General features: G+C 41.9%; 1 protein-coding gene across 3 annotated transcripts; it reads left to right on the forward strand.

Annotated features, from left to right (window-relative positions):
• Nucleotides 1-1,487: 1,487 nt before the first annotated feature.
• On the forward strand, nt 1,488-6,539 carry LOC4334774 (cyclin-dependent kinase F-3-like). 3 transcript variants are annotated; one of them, NM_001402324.1, is made up of 18 exons: nt 1,488-1,603; nt 1,993-2,350; nt 2,431-2,509; nt 2,767-2,835; nt 2,918-3,007; nt 3,352-3,490; nt 3,576-3,678; nt 3,763-3,815; nt 3,961-4,027; nt 4,540-4,648; nt 4,727-4,792; nt 5,105-5,173; nt 5,254-5,311; nt 5,412-5,516; nt 5,601-5,635; nt 5,724-5,769; nt 5,918-6,005; nt 6,096-6,539. In NM_001402324.1, exons 2-18 carry the CDS (start codon nt 2,343-2,345, stop codon nt 6,214-6,216), a joined length of 1,305 nt encoding a protein of 434 aa, NP_001389253.1. In that variant the 5' UTR covers nt 1,488-1,603; nt 1,993-2,342; the 3' UTR covers nt 6,217-6,539. The 3 variants fall into 3 exon arrangements, with proteins under 3 accessions (NP_001389253.1, NP_001389251.1, NP_001389252.1); NM_001402322.1 differs by having other exon boundaries at nt 5,921-6,005; NM_001402323.1 differs by lacking the exon at nt 1,488-1,603 and adding an exon at nt 1,634-1,809 and having other exon boundaries at nt 5,921-6,005.
• Nucleotides 6,540-14,898: the final 8,359 nt, after the last annotated feature.

Consider the following 14,898-nt stretch of genomic DNA (forward strand, 5'->3'; position numbering starts at 1 on the left):
TATTTAGAAATACAATACTTCCTCCGTTTCACAATATAAGTCATTCTAGTATTTCCTACATTCATATTGATATTAATGAATCTAGATATAGATCAATATAAAAGCGAAAAATGCTAAAATGACTTACATTGTGAAACAGAGAAAGTACTACTTATTTTCATGAACATGAGGAGCAAGCAACAGTTGCTTATTTGTTGGGCCATTAAGTACGTGATAAATGGGAAAGAGATGGTTGCCTGTAAAAGGAGATAATGTTCTGATTTACTCCTAGAACATTGTGAGTATGTGACATAAAAACCTAGTCTACACGACCATCCAAGCCTCCAAGGTATGTGAATTCTTAAGCATTTTGAATAGTTCCGTAGGATTTCATAAGGTCAATTTTTTTTTCAATAGTTGTATTGCAAAACTGTTCTTTTTCTGATTATGGAGTTTGAAGCTTATCTGCACACTTCACAAGCTCCTAAATGATAGTTTAAACAAAACTCCAAAATGATAATTTTTTGTTAAAAATTCTATATTCTAAATCAAGCTTTCAACTTTATATTAGTTAATTCATTATTTTATACTTTTAAATAGCTATTACACAACCATATTATCTATCAATCCATCAGTTTCAGCTATCTTAAATAGATGCTTCAACTTATGCAAATGTGTATTACATCTGACTAAAAACCGTTCAACTGCGCTCCTATTTACTGCTCCCTATGTTCATATTCCTTTTGACTTTTACTCTATTCAAACTTCTTTAGATTTTACTAAGTTTATAAAAAAATAATAATATCTATAGCAATATATTAGTTTTATTAAATATTATATTGAATATATTTTGATAATATGTTTGTCTTGTAAAAAAATATTACTATATTTTTTTATAAACTGAATCAAAATAAAAAACGTTTGGCTAGAAAAAAAAGTTAAAACAATTTATAATATGGAAGAAGTATTATTCCATACAATAGTACTATTATAAAAATAAAACCCCATGCTTATTCGATTTATTTTTCTATGGTCGTGCTAATAAATATTTATAGATTCATACAAAGAAACATTTTTAGATGGTTAACCAGCAGTGTTGATAATAAACACAAAACAGCAGCGTGCAGGAAGCCAGGAAGAGGAAAACCGACGGCGACGGGACGCACCGGGCCAAAATTTTCAAACTTGTTACTAGTACTGTTCTCTTCCCTTCTCTCCACTTCGCAATGGAAAAAAAAAAACCGGGAAAAAATAAAAATGTTTGGGCGTACCACGGTGGTTGTACCTAGCAGCAACGCGGGAGCACGACGCCGTTAACGCGCTCGCCCGCGCGAAATGACGCTACTACCCTCGTTGCTCTTATCCACTCGCGCCTCGTACCACCACAACCCTCCCGGTTTCCCTCGTAAATCCGGAAACCGAGCGGAGGTAGGATGGTCAATTCACCGCGCCGTCCGACTTCCCCACCGTGGCGTTGGATATAATCTTCTCGTATCGTCTCGTCCCTCTTCCGTTTTTTCCCCCAATTTCTCGTCTCCCCCCTTCCTCCAATATATCGGCGGCGATCCCGGCTCGAGGAGAGGAGGCTCCGCCGCGATTTTTTCGGTGTCGCATCGAAATTATGGTGAGTTGGTTTCCTCCCTCCCCCTAATTCCCGATCCGCAATTCGATTGCGATCTCCATTGCTTGGGTTCTGCCTTTTTTGGGGGAATATTTTGGGCGATATCGGCGAATATATGCTGGGCTCTCGCGCGATTCCTTTTTGATTATGGTGGTTGGTGTTCGGTGCGTTTTGGTTGAGGAATTTTGGCTCTAATTCGGTGCCATTAGGTGGGTTTGTGTTTAATTTGGGGATGTTTCTGAATTGTTTCCGTGCGTTTCAGATTGGGGAATGCTGTGTTTCGCCGAGATTTTCTCATCTTCCATATGTGATATCAGATTATAATTGTATGTGTTTTTGTTTCGCTGCAAATTAATTATATTGATGCGAAGTTTCTCTGCATTTGATTGCAGATTTTCGATGCATTTTAGGCTAAAAGTGCTCGGGTCTGAAACCTACGTGCTTTTCTTGTCGCCGAAGATGGTGTCAGCAAATATACATCGACGCACATGAACAGCGATGATGCGTTGCTGAATCCGTCTGAAGCTGCAATAAGCATGACGGTTTTGCAAATTATGATACTAAACCATTCATGCTGCTACGCCCTCGTCTGGAACTTTCTTCTTCTGATGCAACCGTGCACAAGCAAACCTAGCCTCGAAGCGATTGTGATGAGTTTTAGAGGTGGTGCGGGTTCGATCACGTGGAGTTCTATTGGTGTTCAGTGACTCTTGGCAAAAGTTCTCTTGTAAAATCGACGACGATGGAAAGGTCAGCAGTAATTATCTCGCGAATCATATTATTTGTTGCGTGCGCACTAATTTCTGACATGGCATCTAATTTCTTCTCAGGTACAAAGTGATAAGGGAGATAGGCGATGGCACCTGTGGGAATGTTTTTAGGGCTTATAACACTGAAACAAATGAAATTGTAAGTGCAGCTCTTGGCATAGTACATATGGTTACTTGGATCTTTTCATGTTAATTCAGTTGCCTTCTGCTCCTTATATCTACTAACCTATAAAGGAACGAACAGTATTATTTGTTGCACCTAATCACCTATGAATTTCCCACTTGAGGGAAATGCTAGCAATAATCATCTTCTACATCACCCCAGATGGCTACCTATTCGAGCTTGCACCTTGTTTGTTGGCTTATTATGTTAACATTTCCCCGAATACTGTGCAGGTTGCAGTTAAAAAAATGAAGAGGAAGTTTTTCCAATGGGAAGAGTGCATTAGTCTGCGAGAGGTGAAGGTAATATATCTCATGTGTTATCAAATGAATACAAATTTGTTTTCAAATCTGTGTGCTTAAAAGGAGAACCATCCTTCTGCAGGCACTTCAAAAACTGAATCATCCCAACATTGTGAAGTTAAAGGAGGTGACTATGGAAAATCACGAGTTGTTCTTCATTTTTGAAAACATGGTTGGTCTCAAGTCATTCTTGGCATACTTTTTTACTACTTTCTTTATGAGCAGGAAAAAAAAGAGGAAAGGCTAAACTATTACTAGCCCATATCGCTATGATCTTCTAGAGTTTTGTGGCCAGTTCCATTAAAAATACTGGCATGAATATTCTATCGTCTACAAATTACGTGTATATCTTGCGGTTCTAATGATTATAGTTCTATAGTTTGTATGCCTGTTGCATTTGTTGTGACATTACATTACGTGTATATCTGCTGAATCTTTTGGTTCACACTTCTCTCACCTGGAGCTGTTAAATATTTAGCTTTTCACTTACTCTGGTATCATTGTTTCTTTTCACAGGAATGCAATTTGTATGATGTCATAAGAGAAAGGCAAGCTGCTTTCTCAGAAGAGGAGATACGGAACTTTATGGTGCAGATACTGCAAGGTCTTGCATATATGCATAACAACGGTTATTTCCATCGTGACCTGAAACCTGGTATACCTTTCGACTATATTCTGTTGAAGTTATAGGCTGTCTATATACCCTAGAAGTTAATTAGCCTTCTCTCTTTCCTCTTTAGAAAATCTGTTGGTGACAGATGGCACTGTTAAAATTGCTGACTTTGGGTTGGCAAGAGAAGTATCTTCCAGTCCTCCTTATACTGACTATGTTTCCACCAGATGGTGAGTTTGTGTTTCAAATTTATCTCTGTATAACCAGTGAATATGTATACACCACTTTATCCAAATTATTGTGAAATGGTGAAGGTATCGAGCTCCAGAGGTGCTGCTACAATCGTCAGCTTACACACCTGCTATTGGTGATGCCTATTATCCCAGCCCCTGCATTTTACTACTTCCATTTTTATTAATGCCAGCTCAACATGAAATTTGAGTTTGTGCATATAAAACTCGCATTGCATGAAACTACTGAATTATATAACTGATAGATGTGCACTTCCTCAGATATGTGGGCTGTTGGTGCAATTTTGGCTGAGCTTTTCACACTGTCTCCACTTTTCCCTGGTGGAAGGTATGTATGATACTGTTGTTTGGGTACCATGATTATGTTGCCTCTGTAGTTGGTAATATCCATAATTTACTGTATTCATGTATTGATGCATATATGCTGTCTGCTTACGCATGTTTTGATTTGAGCAGTCAACAGATCACCCTTTTGATTTCTGTTGAAGTGAACTCTTGTTTCTTCTTTTGGTGATTAGTTGTGTTCTTTTTATTTTGTGGATAGTTGGCCTGGGAATTTTGGGGATTTCATGCCACTATCTCTGAGTTGCATTTATTAATTCCAAGGCTGTAAAATTATTGTTGTTCTGAATACTGTAACAACAATATTTTTTCCCTCATGTTAGTATTTTTAGCTCTTATGATGCCTATGTTGTTTTCTTATACGATTAAGCCTATACTTCTCCATACTTTTTCTTAAGCCCAGTTCATCTTGCACAGAGTAGACCTAGACCATTTGTACTTATATTTCCTTGTTTATGGTGATTCTGCTTTGCTTTTAATTATTTTATTTGCTTACAGCGAGACTGATCAGCTATACAAAATATGTGCTGTGCTTGGGACACCGGATCATACTGTCTGGCCAGAGGGAATGAACCTGCCTCGTTCAAGCAGCTTTAATTTTTTCCAGGTGAAATTACTTCTGTCTACAACCATTAGGATAAGTTGCCTTTGACACTGATTTCCTTTTCTTTTGCTTGTTCAAAAGATCCCACCAAGAAATCTATGGGAGCTTATTCCTAATGCTACTTTGGAAGCTATCGACTTGATTCAGGTTAGTTATGACACATGAGTCTTGTTTCTTACATGTTTGATTTATATATTGTTATATGAACCCCATGTTTTTTTGTCCAGTTGCTTATGTAAGTACTAACATCAAGTTAATTAATATAACATCTTACTTATATATTATATTGTTTTAAGTAATTTACCATGACAATTCACAATAAATTGCACTAATTACTAGTTTGTAAATAGTGTAAGGTATGGGTTTGTAACATGTTGATGATATAGCTTTTGTTGCTTGATGTTATTTGTCTGAGAATAATGCTCTATATTAACATGGTAGTATTTGTCATTCTGACAGCAACTTTGTTCCTGGGATCCACGAAGAAGGCCAACTGCTGAGCAATCACTACAGCATCCGTTCTTTAATGTACTAATTTACACATTGAGTTATTCATGGGAACTATACTTCGCTTTTCTTTATGTACCTAAGACTTTTGAGTTGTCTAGGTGGGCAACTGGGTACCAAGGCCACTCCATGCCTCTCACACAAAGACAATTGAAACTAGTGAGTTTCTCCCCTTTTTCTTTCAGGAAATGATAATTTATGTATTCTGTTTTGGTGATTTGTTGTTGTTTCTCCTATTGAACTCCTTTTATTTTTGTAGGACCGAATCCAAGGTTGGAACTGAACCTGTGGGATTTTGGTACAGAACCTGAGGACAACTACCTTGATTTAACTCTGAGTCTAAAGCCAAGTTTTCCTGGAACAGGTGCCTAACATAATTTTTCCTTTGAAATTCCTTCCGGTTATTATCTTTTGTTTTATTGGCTTATATTTCCTTTTCTGCTTGTAGATTTTTCTAACAATGTTCCAGAGCATACAAAAGAGGTGAGATTTTATTTGCATGACGTGGGAACATATATTTGCATGAGAGTGGAATGGGTGTTATCCTGAAGTTCGCTATCATATCATGCAGGAAATTCTGCTGTACCCAGGATTTGAAAATCCTCCTGTGCAGTCAGGTCCGTTCTTTGTCTCTCTGCCCTCCTCCATTTTTGACTTATAGTTCAGGACTGTATTTGCTTGCTTTTTTGCGCCAACAGCCAGATGGTTATAGATTTAATTGAGATGCGTGGTGCTCAAACATGGCTTCCTTTTTACATTATTTAGCAGGGTTTTGGCCTCTCGTTGCATCAGACCGGCCAATGGGCGATGTTCCAGCCATGTCATCCTGGCCACAGGCATATGTGGTTGACGGGTAAGCATCAGCATGTCCTTTACGAATGAGTTAATCTCCCAAAGCCAGACTTTTATATCCGCTAAGTGCTATCATTATTCTGTACTTCAGCCAAGCCACACTTCCAGCTGTTGGATTCTCTGGTTCTCCATTCGGTTTGTCCCCCTTACAACCAAATCTGTTTGAGAACCGTTCGTTCGCAACACCCATCCGGCAGGTCAATTTCTTCTGAGGGGATACAATTAACAGATTGAGCACTGAAACTATTTTTCAGTCCATACATTCAACTTGTTCCTTTATACATTGAACTCAAATAAACGGGGGCGGCAGATGAAATGTATATAATCGTAGCTTGTTTCCTTTTTCTTTTCTCCCCATCTAAATTCCCCTCACGGAGTACCCTATAATGTCAGATTCTATATTTATCTAGATTGTGAATATGTGACTTTCCAAAACAGTTTTGTACGTCGATTTGTCAAATGATAACAGCAAGTATGGATGAGCGATAACTGACGATTTGTGAAGCTGTTTTTGTATGAGATGATTCCTGTGCACAGAGCTGGTGTGTGTGTCTTGTGCTATGAAACTTGAAGGCGTGTGATATGACCTACTGTTTTGATTTTGCTGTCGTGGTCTAGTACCTGCCATATCCTGAACTGAATTCATGTTTGTGAAGGCTCGCATTGATGCGGCCAACGACAAGTTATGGGCTTCCTGGGCGCTGGATGAATCTGACATGGATGTAAGGGTGTAGTTCACGCCAAAATTGAAATGTTGATTGAAATTGGAACGATGTGATGGAAAAGTTCAAAGTTTGTGTGTGTGGGAAAGTTTGATGTGATGAAAAAGTTGGAAGTTTGAAGAAAAAATTGGGAACTAAACCAGGCCTAACTTGTTGGAGCGATGGCTTGTGTACCGCTTTGTTTTGTGGGTGTCAGCTCAATCTTTGTGCCTAGGCCTAGCTGCCACTGTGCAAGGAGGCATCAAACCACCACTCTAATCTGAGAGTTAACTGCACACTAAACAGGTTTTAGCCACGCAGAAAGCGAGAGGCAGCAAGAACATCGCAGTCACATGGCCAAGCAGGAGGCATTTGCTTGCTGGCAGCTGGATAGATGCTGTGCAAGTGTAGAACGCGCAAACAAAATGAGCTGCACTGGTCTGCAATGGAAAGCTGTTTTTGAGCTGGCCTTGCCTTGCCTGAATGAATGATGCCTGAGCCTGATCATCAAAGTTGACATTGGAAGTTGCCTGTCATATCGTAAAGTTAAGTTATTAATACTACAGTACTACCCTTCTTCATGTCACTCGATAGTCGATAGTGCCAGTAGGAGAGTATCTCGAGAGTGAAGAGCACTGACCACACGAGTAAAGAATACACCTTCCATTTTCCAAAGATAAAGGTATAGTTGATACCGGAATTTTTTTTATTTATAATTTTTTTTATTAAAAGTTTTACAAAAATAATTTTCCATTTTGAAAATTAACGGAAATAGTCGCCTACCGCCCTCTGGGAGGGCGATTTTTAAAAATCGCCCTCCCAGAGGGCGGCGAAAATGACGTGGCAGACGGCCGTTCGCTCTCGGGCGACGGCCGTCAACGAAATTTGCAGGCGGCCCCCTTGCCGCCCTCCGCGAGGGCGATATTCTACTGTGCGGGGGGCCGCCTGCAAATGGGCGGCGAGGGGGGGCAGGGAATTTTGCAGGCGGCCCCCTTGCCGCCCTCCGCTAGGGCGATTTTGCACTGTGCGGGGGGCCGCCTGCAAATGGGCGGCGAGGGGGCATGGAATTTTGCAGGCGGCCCCCTGGCCGCCCTGGGGGAGGGCGATTTTGTACTGTGCTCTATATTTTTTTTTTATATAAATATCAATAGTTATCAAATCTTTTTATATTGAAAACTATACAAGATTAAAATCTCCAAGACTGGTAAAATACAATTTTATTATTTTTTAGGGCATATTTGGAATGTTACCGTACAAATATTTTGTTAATGCCAAAATATAAGCAAGTTTTGGCACTACCAAATATTTGGTAAGGTAAAATTGCATTTGATCATATTTGGTTTGCTGCCAAAATGTAAAATTGTAGTGAAGAATGTTGTACATAATCTCAATTCTAGATTACGTATTACCAATTAATAGGCTTCCATTTTCATGTGTGCTGTTGTGGACTGTGCGCGCTACTGGATATGGCACTACCGTGAAGCGCCGAAAGTGTGTTGTTGTGAGCATAAGTTGTTCAAGCACCATACGAATGAAAAGAACTACGTAGACGAGACAAACACAAGTAGTACTGCAGTAGTAATAGCAAAAGTAGTACTGCTTTACAAGTTTGTAAGCCAAAAGAAACGGTCACATAAGGACTGAAGAGGTAGAACACTACTGACGAGGCCTCTTACCCCTGTCCCTCCTACCCTGCGCCCTAATGTGCCCCTGGGAGTACGTGAGTCGGTCCGGGGGTACGGCACGGCCAACCCGTCCTGCCTGTACAGGTGTGACCTCTGGCTGCTCCTGAGTGTGCGCCTCTGGAGCTCCTCCAAGCTGAGAGGAGCCTAGTACGTCCTGGTGGTCTGCACCGTGCAAGTCGTCGTCGTAGAACTGGCTAGTAGGACCAGTCCTACCGGCGTGAGACGAAGAGGCCCCAGTACCGAAGATCCCGGCTGCAAATCCTGCTGGACAAGGACCATCAGTTTCGTACAGGTATTTAACAGTATTAATAAAAAGTAAAGTACCGTGTGGGTGAGGGATCGACGCTCCGTGAGAGGAAGAGCTGGCGAACGCGCCCGAAGAGGTGGCGAACGCCCCTGCGGAGCTCGCGGAAGCGCCGGTCGTGCCTGCGAACGCGCTCGAAGGCATACGAGGTCCTGCGATGAGGAAACGTGCAGTTAAAACATGGTGACACATTCGTGCAAAAGCTGAAACAAAAATGAACTAATATCTGGGCTGAACTGTACCGTGCGAAACCGGTGCTGTACGTCGCACTGCTCCGAAGCTAGGGGCGCTCGAAGACAAACGAGGTCCTGCTCCGACGGTAGGACCGCGAGGCCGTGGGTGTACCGGACCAGCTGGAGGTACGACGTCCACGGCGCTGCGACAGGAGAAGACGCGCATGACCGCACGCATCTTCTCCTGCATCCGGTCGAAGGTCGACCTCTGCTCAACGTCAGTCAAGTGCAAACCTCTGCTCAACCTCACCTGGACTGCGGTGATATCGGCACTGATATCCCGTGCCGCATCAGCCTATGCAAGATGGAAATAAAAAATTCAGTAGTTGTCCTATATTATGCAAGATAAATGACATAATTGTTGGAAGTAATACAAATTGGACGTACCGCCACGAAGTAGTCTCGGTCACGGTGCGTGGGATACGCGTCCGTGACAGCGGCAACGTGCGGCTCTGGGGCGTCTGGAGTGAAGGTCACACGCGCACGAGTGCGAGGAAGGTACCAGCGAAGGTAGTCACGGTAGTTCTCCTCCGTGTGTGGGAAGAGCTCGTTGATCACCTCCTCTGTAGCTAACACCCAGTCGTCAACGTACTGCTGTACACGTGGAGCCCAAAGTGCGCCTGCTAGCTGTCCAGATGGACTAGCATCAGCGCCGCTTGGAACTTCTGCATTCTTCGGGCATTTCTTGTAAGTATGGCCGCGCAGATCACACTTGCTGCAGCGTAAAGTCCTCCCACCTGCTTCTGACTCATCCATATCATTTCTGATGCGTCTAGTTTGGCGTCGACCCTTTTTCACCCTTAACTTAGATGGATCTGGAATATAAAAAACTTGGGCACTCAGCGTTGTGTAAGATCCTGAGATCCCGAAGCCATATATCTCCTCACTCCATGTATGAAAGATTGCTTCTTTCCTGAAATAATTTGAGACGTACACATTGGGAGATATGCCACAATCACCGGCAGCAGCAAGAACGTGTGAGCAAGGAAGGTGATGAAGCTTCGGCTTCATACAACTGCAGGTACATCCACCATCCGCCTTCAAGACACATTCCTGCACGGCTTGCTTGCGATAGATACCACACCTGCTCCTATCAACACACATTATTTCATACCGATGCACTTGTGTGCCTTGAGCAACAACTCTATGTCTCCGTGCCTTTTTGATTTTATCTTCCATGTACTTTGTCACTACGTTGCCAAACACTATGTTGTTATCGGCCATGGACGGACCAATTTTCTTGTATCGATCCCTAAAGTAGGCTTGCGTGCCGTGAAGGATGAATTCAACAATAGCAACCAATGGAAGTACCCGAACTCCTCGCATTACCCAGTTGTACACCTCTGCCAAATTGGTTGTCATTATGCCATACCGAGATCCATCGGTGTCGAACAATAGAGCCCACTTCTCCTTAGGCTCATTCTCAATCCACTGAGAGAAATTTCTGATGGCCGACCCTGACCTCCTTCTCATTGTTGGTGGGTCATCATGTAATGCACCAAGAGGTATGGGAGGCTCGTCACCTTCAACTTGTGGTCTGCGAGATTGCTCATCTGTTTGCTTCGTTGTCAACTCATCCAACTTGTCCCACAACTCATTAAATTTCTTCTCTTGGTTCTGTGCACAGAGCCTCTTAAAGAGATCCATAAGATGTTTGTTCTTGAATTGCTTGTAGAAATTTGCACCCATGTGACGCATGCACCACCGACTCCGAACATCAGGCCACTTAGCTGGAAGTCCCTTCTCATCCCAACCGTTCTGCAAGTAGTCAATAGCCCGCAACATACCCGCATGACGATCATGTATAAGGCAAACGTTGGGCCTCATACGCACCACTGCAATGTGCACTCTCTCTAGGAACCAGTACCAGCTTTCAGTGTTCTCACTCTCTACAAATGCGAAAGCCATAGGTAGAACCTGGTTGTTCCCATCACACCCAATTGCTGTCAATATCTGACCTCGGTATTTACCTGTCATAAAAGTTCCATCTATGCATAGAACAGGTCGACAATGCACAAAAGCATTGATGCAAGCACCCAATGAGAAAAAGGCTCTTTGCAGCACACTCTTTGTTCGATCTTCAACCGATGTAAATGTATGTAGGTCATAGTAAGTATTATTATTCCTCTGGGCAATGGTGGCTAACAAACGAGGCAAATTATCATAAGAAGCTTCAAATGTGCCATACCTCATCTCAATGATCTTTTGTTTGGCTCTCCAGGCCTTTGCATAGCTTATGGTGTACTTGAATTTGTTCTCGATGTGCCTAATAATTGATTTTGGTTCAAAGCCAATGTTACCAACAACACTGCTGTACATCTCACTTGCCACAAAAGCTGAAGTGATGTTTCGGTGATACTTCTCCACCCCTTGTAAGTAGCACTTGTGCTCGGTCACAATGCTAACTTTCCAATAATCATTCCATTTACCCTTATATGCATGGACACGCCACGGACATTCTTCCTTCATGCACCTCACTTCATACACATAATTTGTTGACTTGATCACCCTAAACTCTCTCTGCAATGAAACTGCCCAATGCTTCACCGCCTCCTTCATCTCATCCTTATGAGCATACCTTGCACCCTCAATTACCTCGTTCTCCTTATACTCCCAGGGTACATGATCACCCTCTGATATAACAAGACCAGAGAAGTCCTCATTTGCCCAATCAGTGGCCATTACATCACCTTCCTCATCGGATGATGCGTCGTCCTCCGCTTGCTCATTATCCGAATCTTCCCTCTCCATTTCATCAACAATTATACCGACTCTCTCCCCCTCATCCGCCATGCCCATGGCCTGCTCCTCCCTTGGTTGATTTTCCTCATTTTGCATCGATGGTCCAACAACATCCCCTGCATTGCTAGGACCCTCCACATCTTCGGTTTGCATTGAAACATTTGTATCTTTCTCTTGTACCGACACAAATATAACGAGGGGCCATGACCGTTCAAAAGCCATTTCCACATACCGTCTCCAAGCAGCAGTGCTGTCCATCGGCATTAGTTCCCAAAAATAACCTTCTATTGCACGACTCACTACAACAGATACTGACATTGTGTAGACTTCTTGGTCTATTCTAAATCCTCTCAACAACCAACTATAAATTGACTCAAATGTTCTCTCCGCAGGCCTATCGATGCCCTTAGATGTCATTACAAAATCTGACAGATCAACACCATCTGGACCAAATCTAATATTTCCTTCACCGTGAACTATCTGAAATATGACCTTACTTGACATTGTGCCTGATGAAAACAATAACTGCGTTAACCTCGCATTTCTGTACTACGCCCTAAGTTACATTCTCTACAATATTGTTCTCTAAATTTCTAAAAGTAGGTTACATTCTCCAGATCAAACTAAACTACATCTTACAATTAACACTACTGTCTATGTCTCAATTCATACTATTATATTCTATGCTCTGGATCTACACATATGTGCAGTGTGCTACAGATCTGCTAAAATATATGGAACTAAAACTAAAACGCAACATATGTACTCAAACGTAATATATTAGTACAAATGCAAAAGATGTATGGGAGCATACCTGTGATGAAGTGAGCGAACCAGCAGGGCTTCGCCGCTCCCCTTCTGCTGCCCTCCCCTCTCTCTCTCTTTCGTTTTTTTGGATTTTTAGTGAATATAATGAAATTTGACAGGGGAGGGGCTGGGCTTTATAGGGGGGAGGCAAAAATCGCCCTCCCCCAGGGCGGCAAGGGGGCCGCCTGCAAAATTCCATGCCCCCTCGCCGCCCATTTGCAGGCGGCCCCCCGCACAGTACAAAATCGCCCTCGCGGAGGGCGGCAAGGGGGCCGCCTGCAAAATTCCATGCCCCCCCTCGCCGCCCATTTGCAGGCGGCCCCCCGCACAGTACAAAATCGCCCTCGCGGAGGGCGGCAAGGGGGCCGCCTGCAAATTTCGTTGACGGCCGTCGCCCGAGAGCGAACGGCCGTCTGCCACGTCATTTTCGCCGCCCTCTGGGAGGGCGATTTTTAAAAATCGCCCTCCCAGAGGGCGGTAGGCGACTATTTCCGTCAATTTTCAAAATGGAAAATTATTTTTGTAAAACTTTTAATAAAAAAAATTATAAATAAAAAAAATTCGTTGATACCGTGTAGTACTTGAATTATATACACGTCATTGTTCATGCTAGTACTTCATACCCAAAACATGTTGCTACTAACATACCCAACACACTGGAGTACTTGAAATACTAGTATAGTGGTAGCAGAAAACGAATGGTACAGTACCTGGTCAACAAATGATTTTTGCACGCAAACAAATCACCAAGAACGCCATACTATTATGTGCTCGCTGTCCGGCCAAGTGGAATGGACAGTAGGCAATGGCTTCTTTTGGGACTTCTTTATGGAGCCCAAACAACCATGTTTTCAATGCCACTGAAAGCTCTGCTCTGCTCTGCTCATCTCATCCCGTACTCTTGTTGACTATGACAACTTGACAAGCCAATTCCCTTCCTTAATTACCCCTGTAAACGAAAATCAACATGATTAATTAGCCAGCTTATCATCAGTCACGTTTATTACTCACACTGTCACAGCAAAGGCATGTGAGTGACTTTTATTAGTGCAGTAGCAGCAGTAAAGGGAATGCACATGAATTGCAGTTGGTTTGCACGCCAACGAAGGTGAGAGAGAGCAGTCACACGGCCTAACACAAGTACGAGGACAACAGTGCTTGGTCATGCGTTACACTTCGATTCGATGCCGAGTACTTATACCAAGCAAGGCCATACATGTGAGTGGTGCTGCGTGTTGACTGCGGTCATCAATAAGTTTGGTGTGTCCCTCCCCTCTGCACGGAGTTTTTGGCCAATTCTAGTTCCTGGTTATCTTGGATAAAACATGCATCATTTGATTATGGACAGATATTTTATGGTCTAGTACTGCCTTACGTAGAACCAGCGGTTATACCGGTGGCGTTTGAAAGATGCCACTTATGTCTTCTCTGAATGGATGATTTTTTAGATATTTCGGGAGAAACTGAACTAAATCATGTGAAAAAAAAATTCTGCAAATTTGCTGCATTATATAAAGGAGCATGAGTCCAACCTATTTAGTAATTAGGATTGCGATTTCGAACTTTTAGGGTATGGTACATCAAAATATCTAGAAAATAGTAGTGTTTGGTTCCTTTTCATAATTTAATCTTAACCATCTATATGTCATATGCATTTATAATACACTATAAATTTACTTACTGTAGTTATTGATTTATTGCTATAAATCTTAATGTGCATTTTAACCGTATAACGCGGAAAGCAATAACCATTGGATCCTCACATTCCCAATACATAACCATTCCTATGTGATGTGCAATTGCAATTCCACATCAACTATTTTTTTAGATAATGTATTTTTTATTAATCTGGCCTCTATATCTATAAAGGATATACACGTCCAAAATTCCACATCAACTATTAAGGAGCTCAAAATAATGCCTTTTAGGCATTACGAGTATACGGATTACAAATTATTCTCTTCGAATTTTATTTGAAGTATTTGTAAATTCCCCACTGCAACGTGAGGGGTATCCACTAGTTTGATCTAATACCTTCTCCATACGTTTGATGTCCGTGGCTTGCTATACTTATATTTACTGTATATTTTGTGTTTCCTCCGTTACGTGTACTTGCAATGCCCACATTACTCGGCGATTTACGATTTTATACGTAATTTTTGTTGAACATTTTATAAATAATAGACATATCACCACTTTGTATTATGTTTTTACATAGATTATTCTATGTTTCTTTCTAAAAACACCTCCTTACCGTGTATGCATTGATCAAATGTGTGAAGTAAATTTCAACCAAAATGGTATTAAACATATCGATTCTCAGTGTTATAGTCCTTTTTTTTATAAAGCAACTAAATAGACCCACAAGCAACAATAGTTCAAATATAAGAAAGGAAAAAAAAACATATTGCTTTATCTCGGA

The sequence above is a fragment of the Oryza sativa genome, chromosome 3 (assembly GCF_034140825.1).
Source record: "Oryza sativa Japonica Group chromosome 3, ASM3414082v1".
Classification (NCBI taxonomy): domain Eukaryota; kingdom Viridiplantae; phylum Streptophyta; class Magnoliopsida; order Poales; family Poaceae; genus Oryza; species Oryza sativa.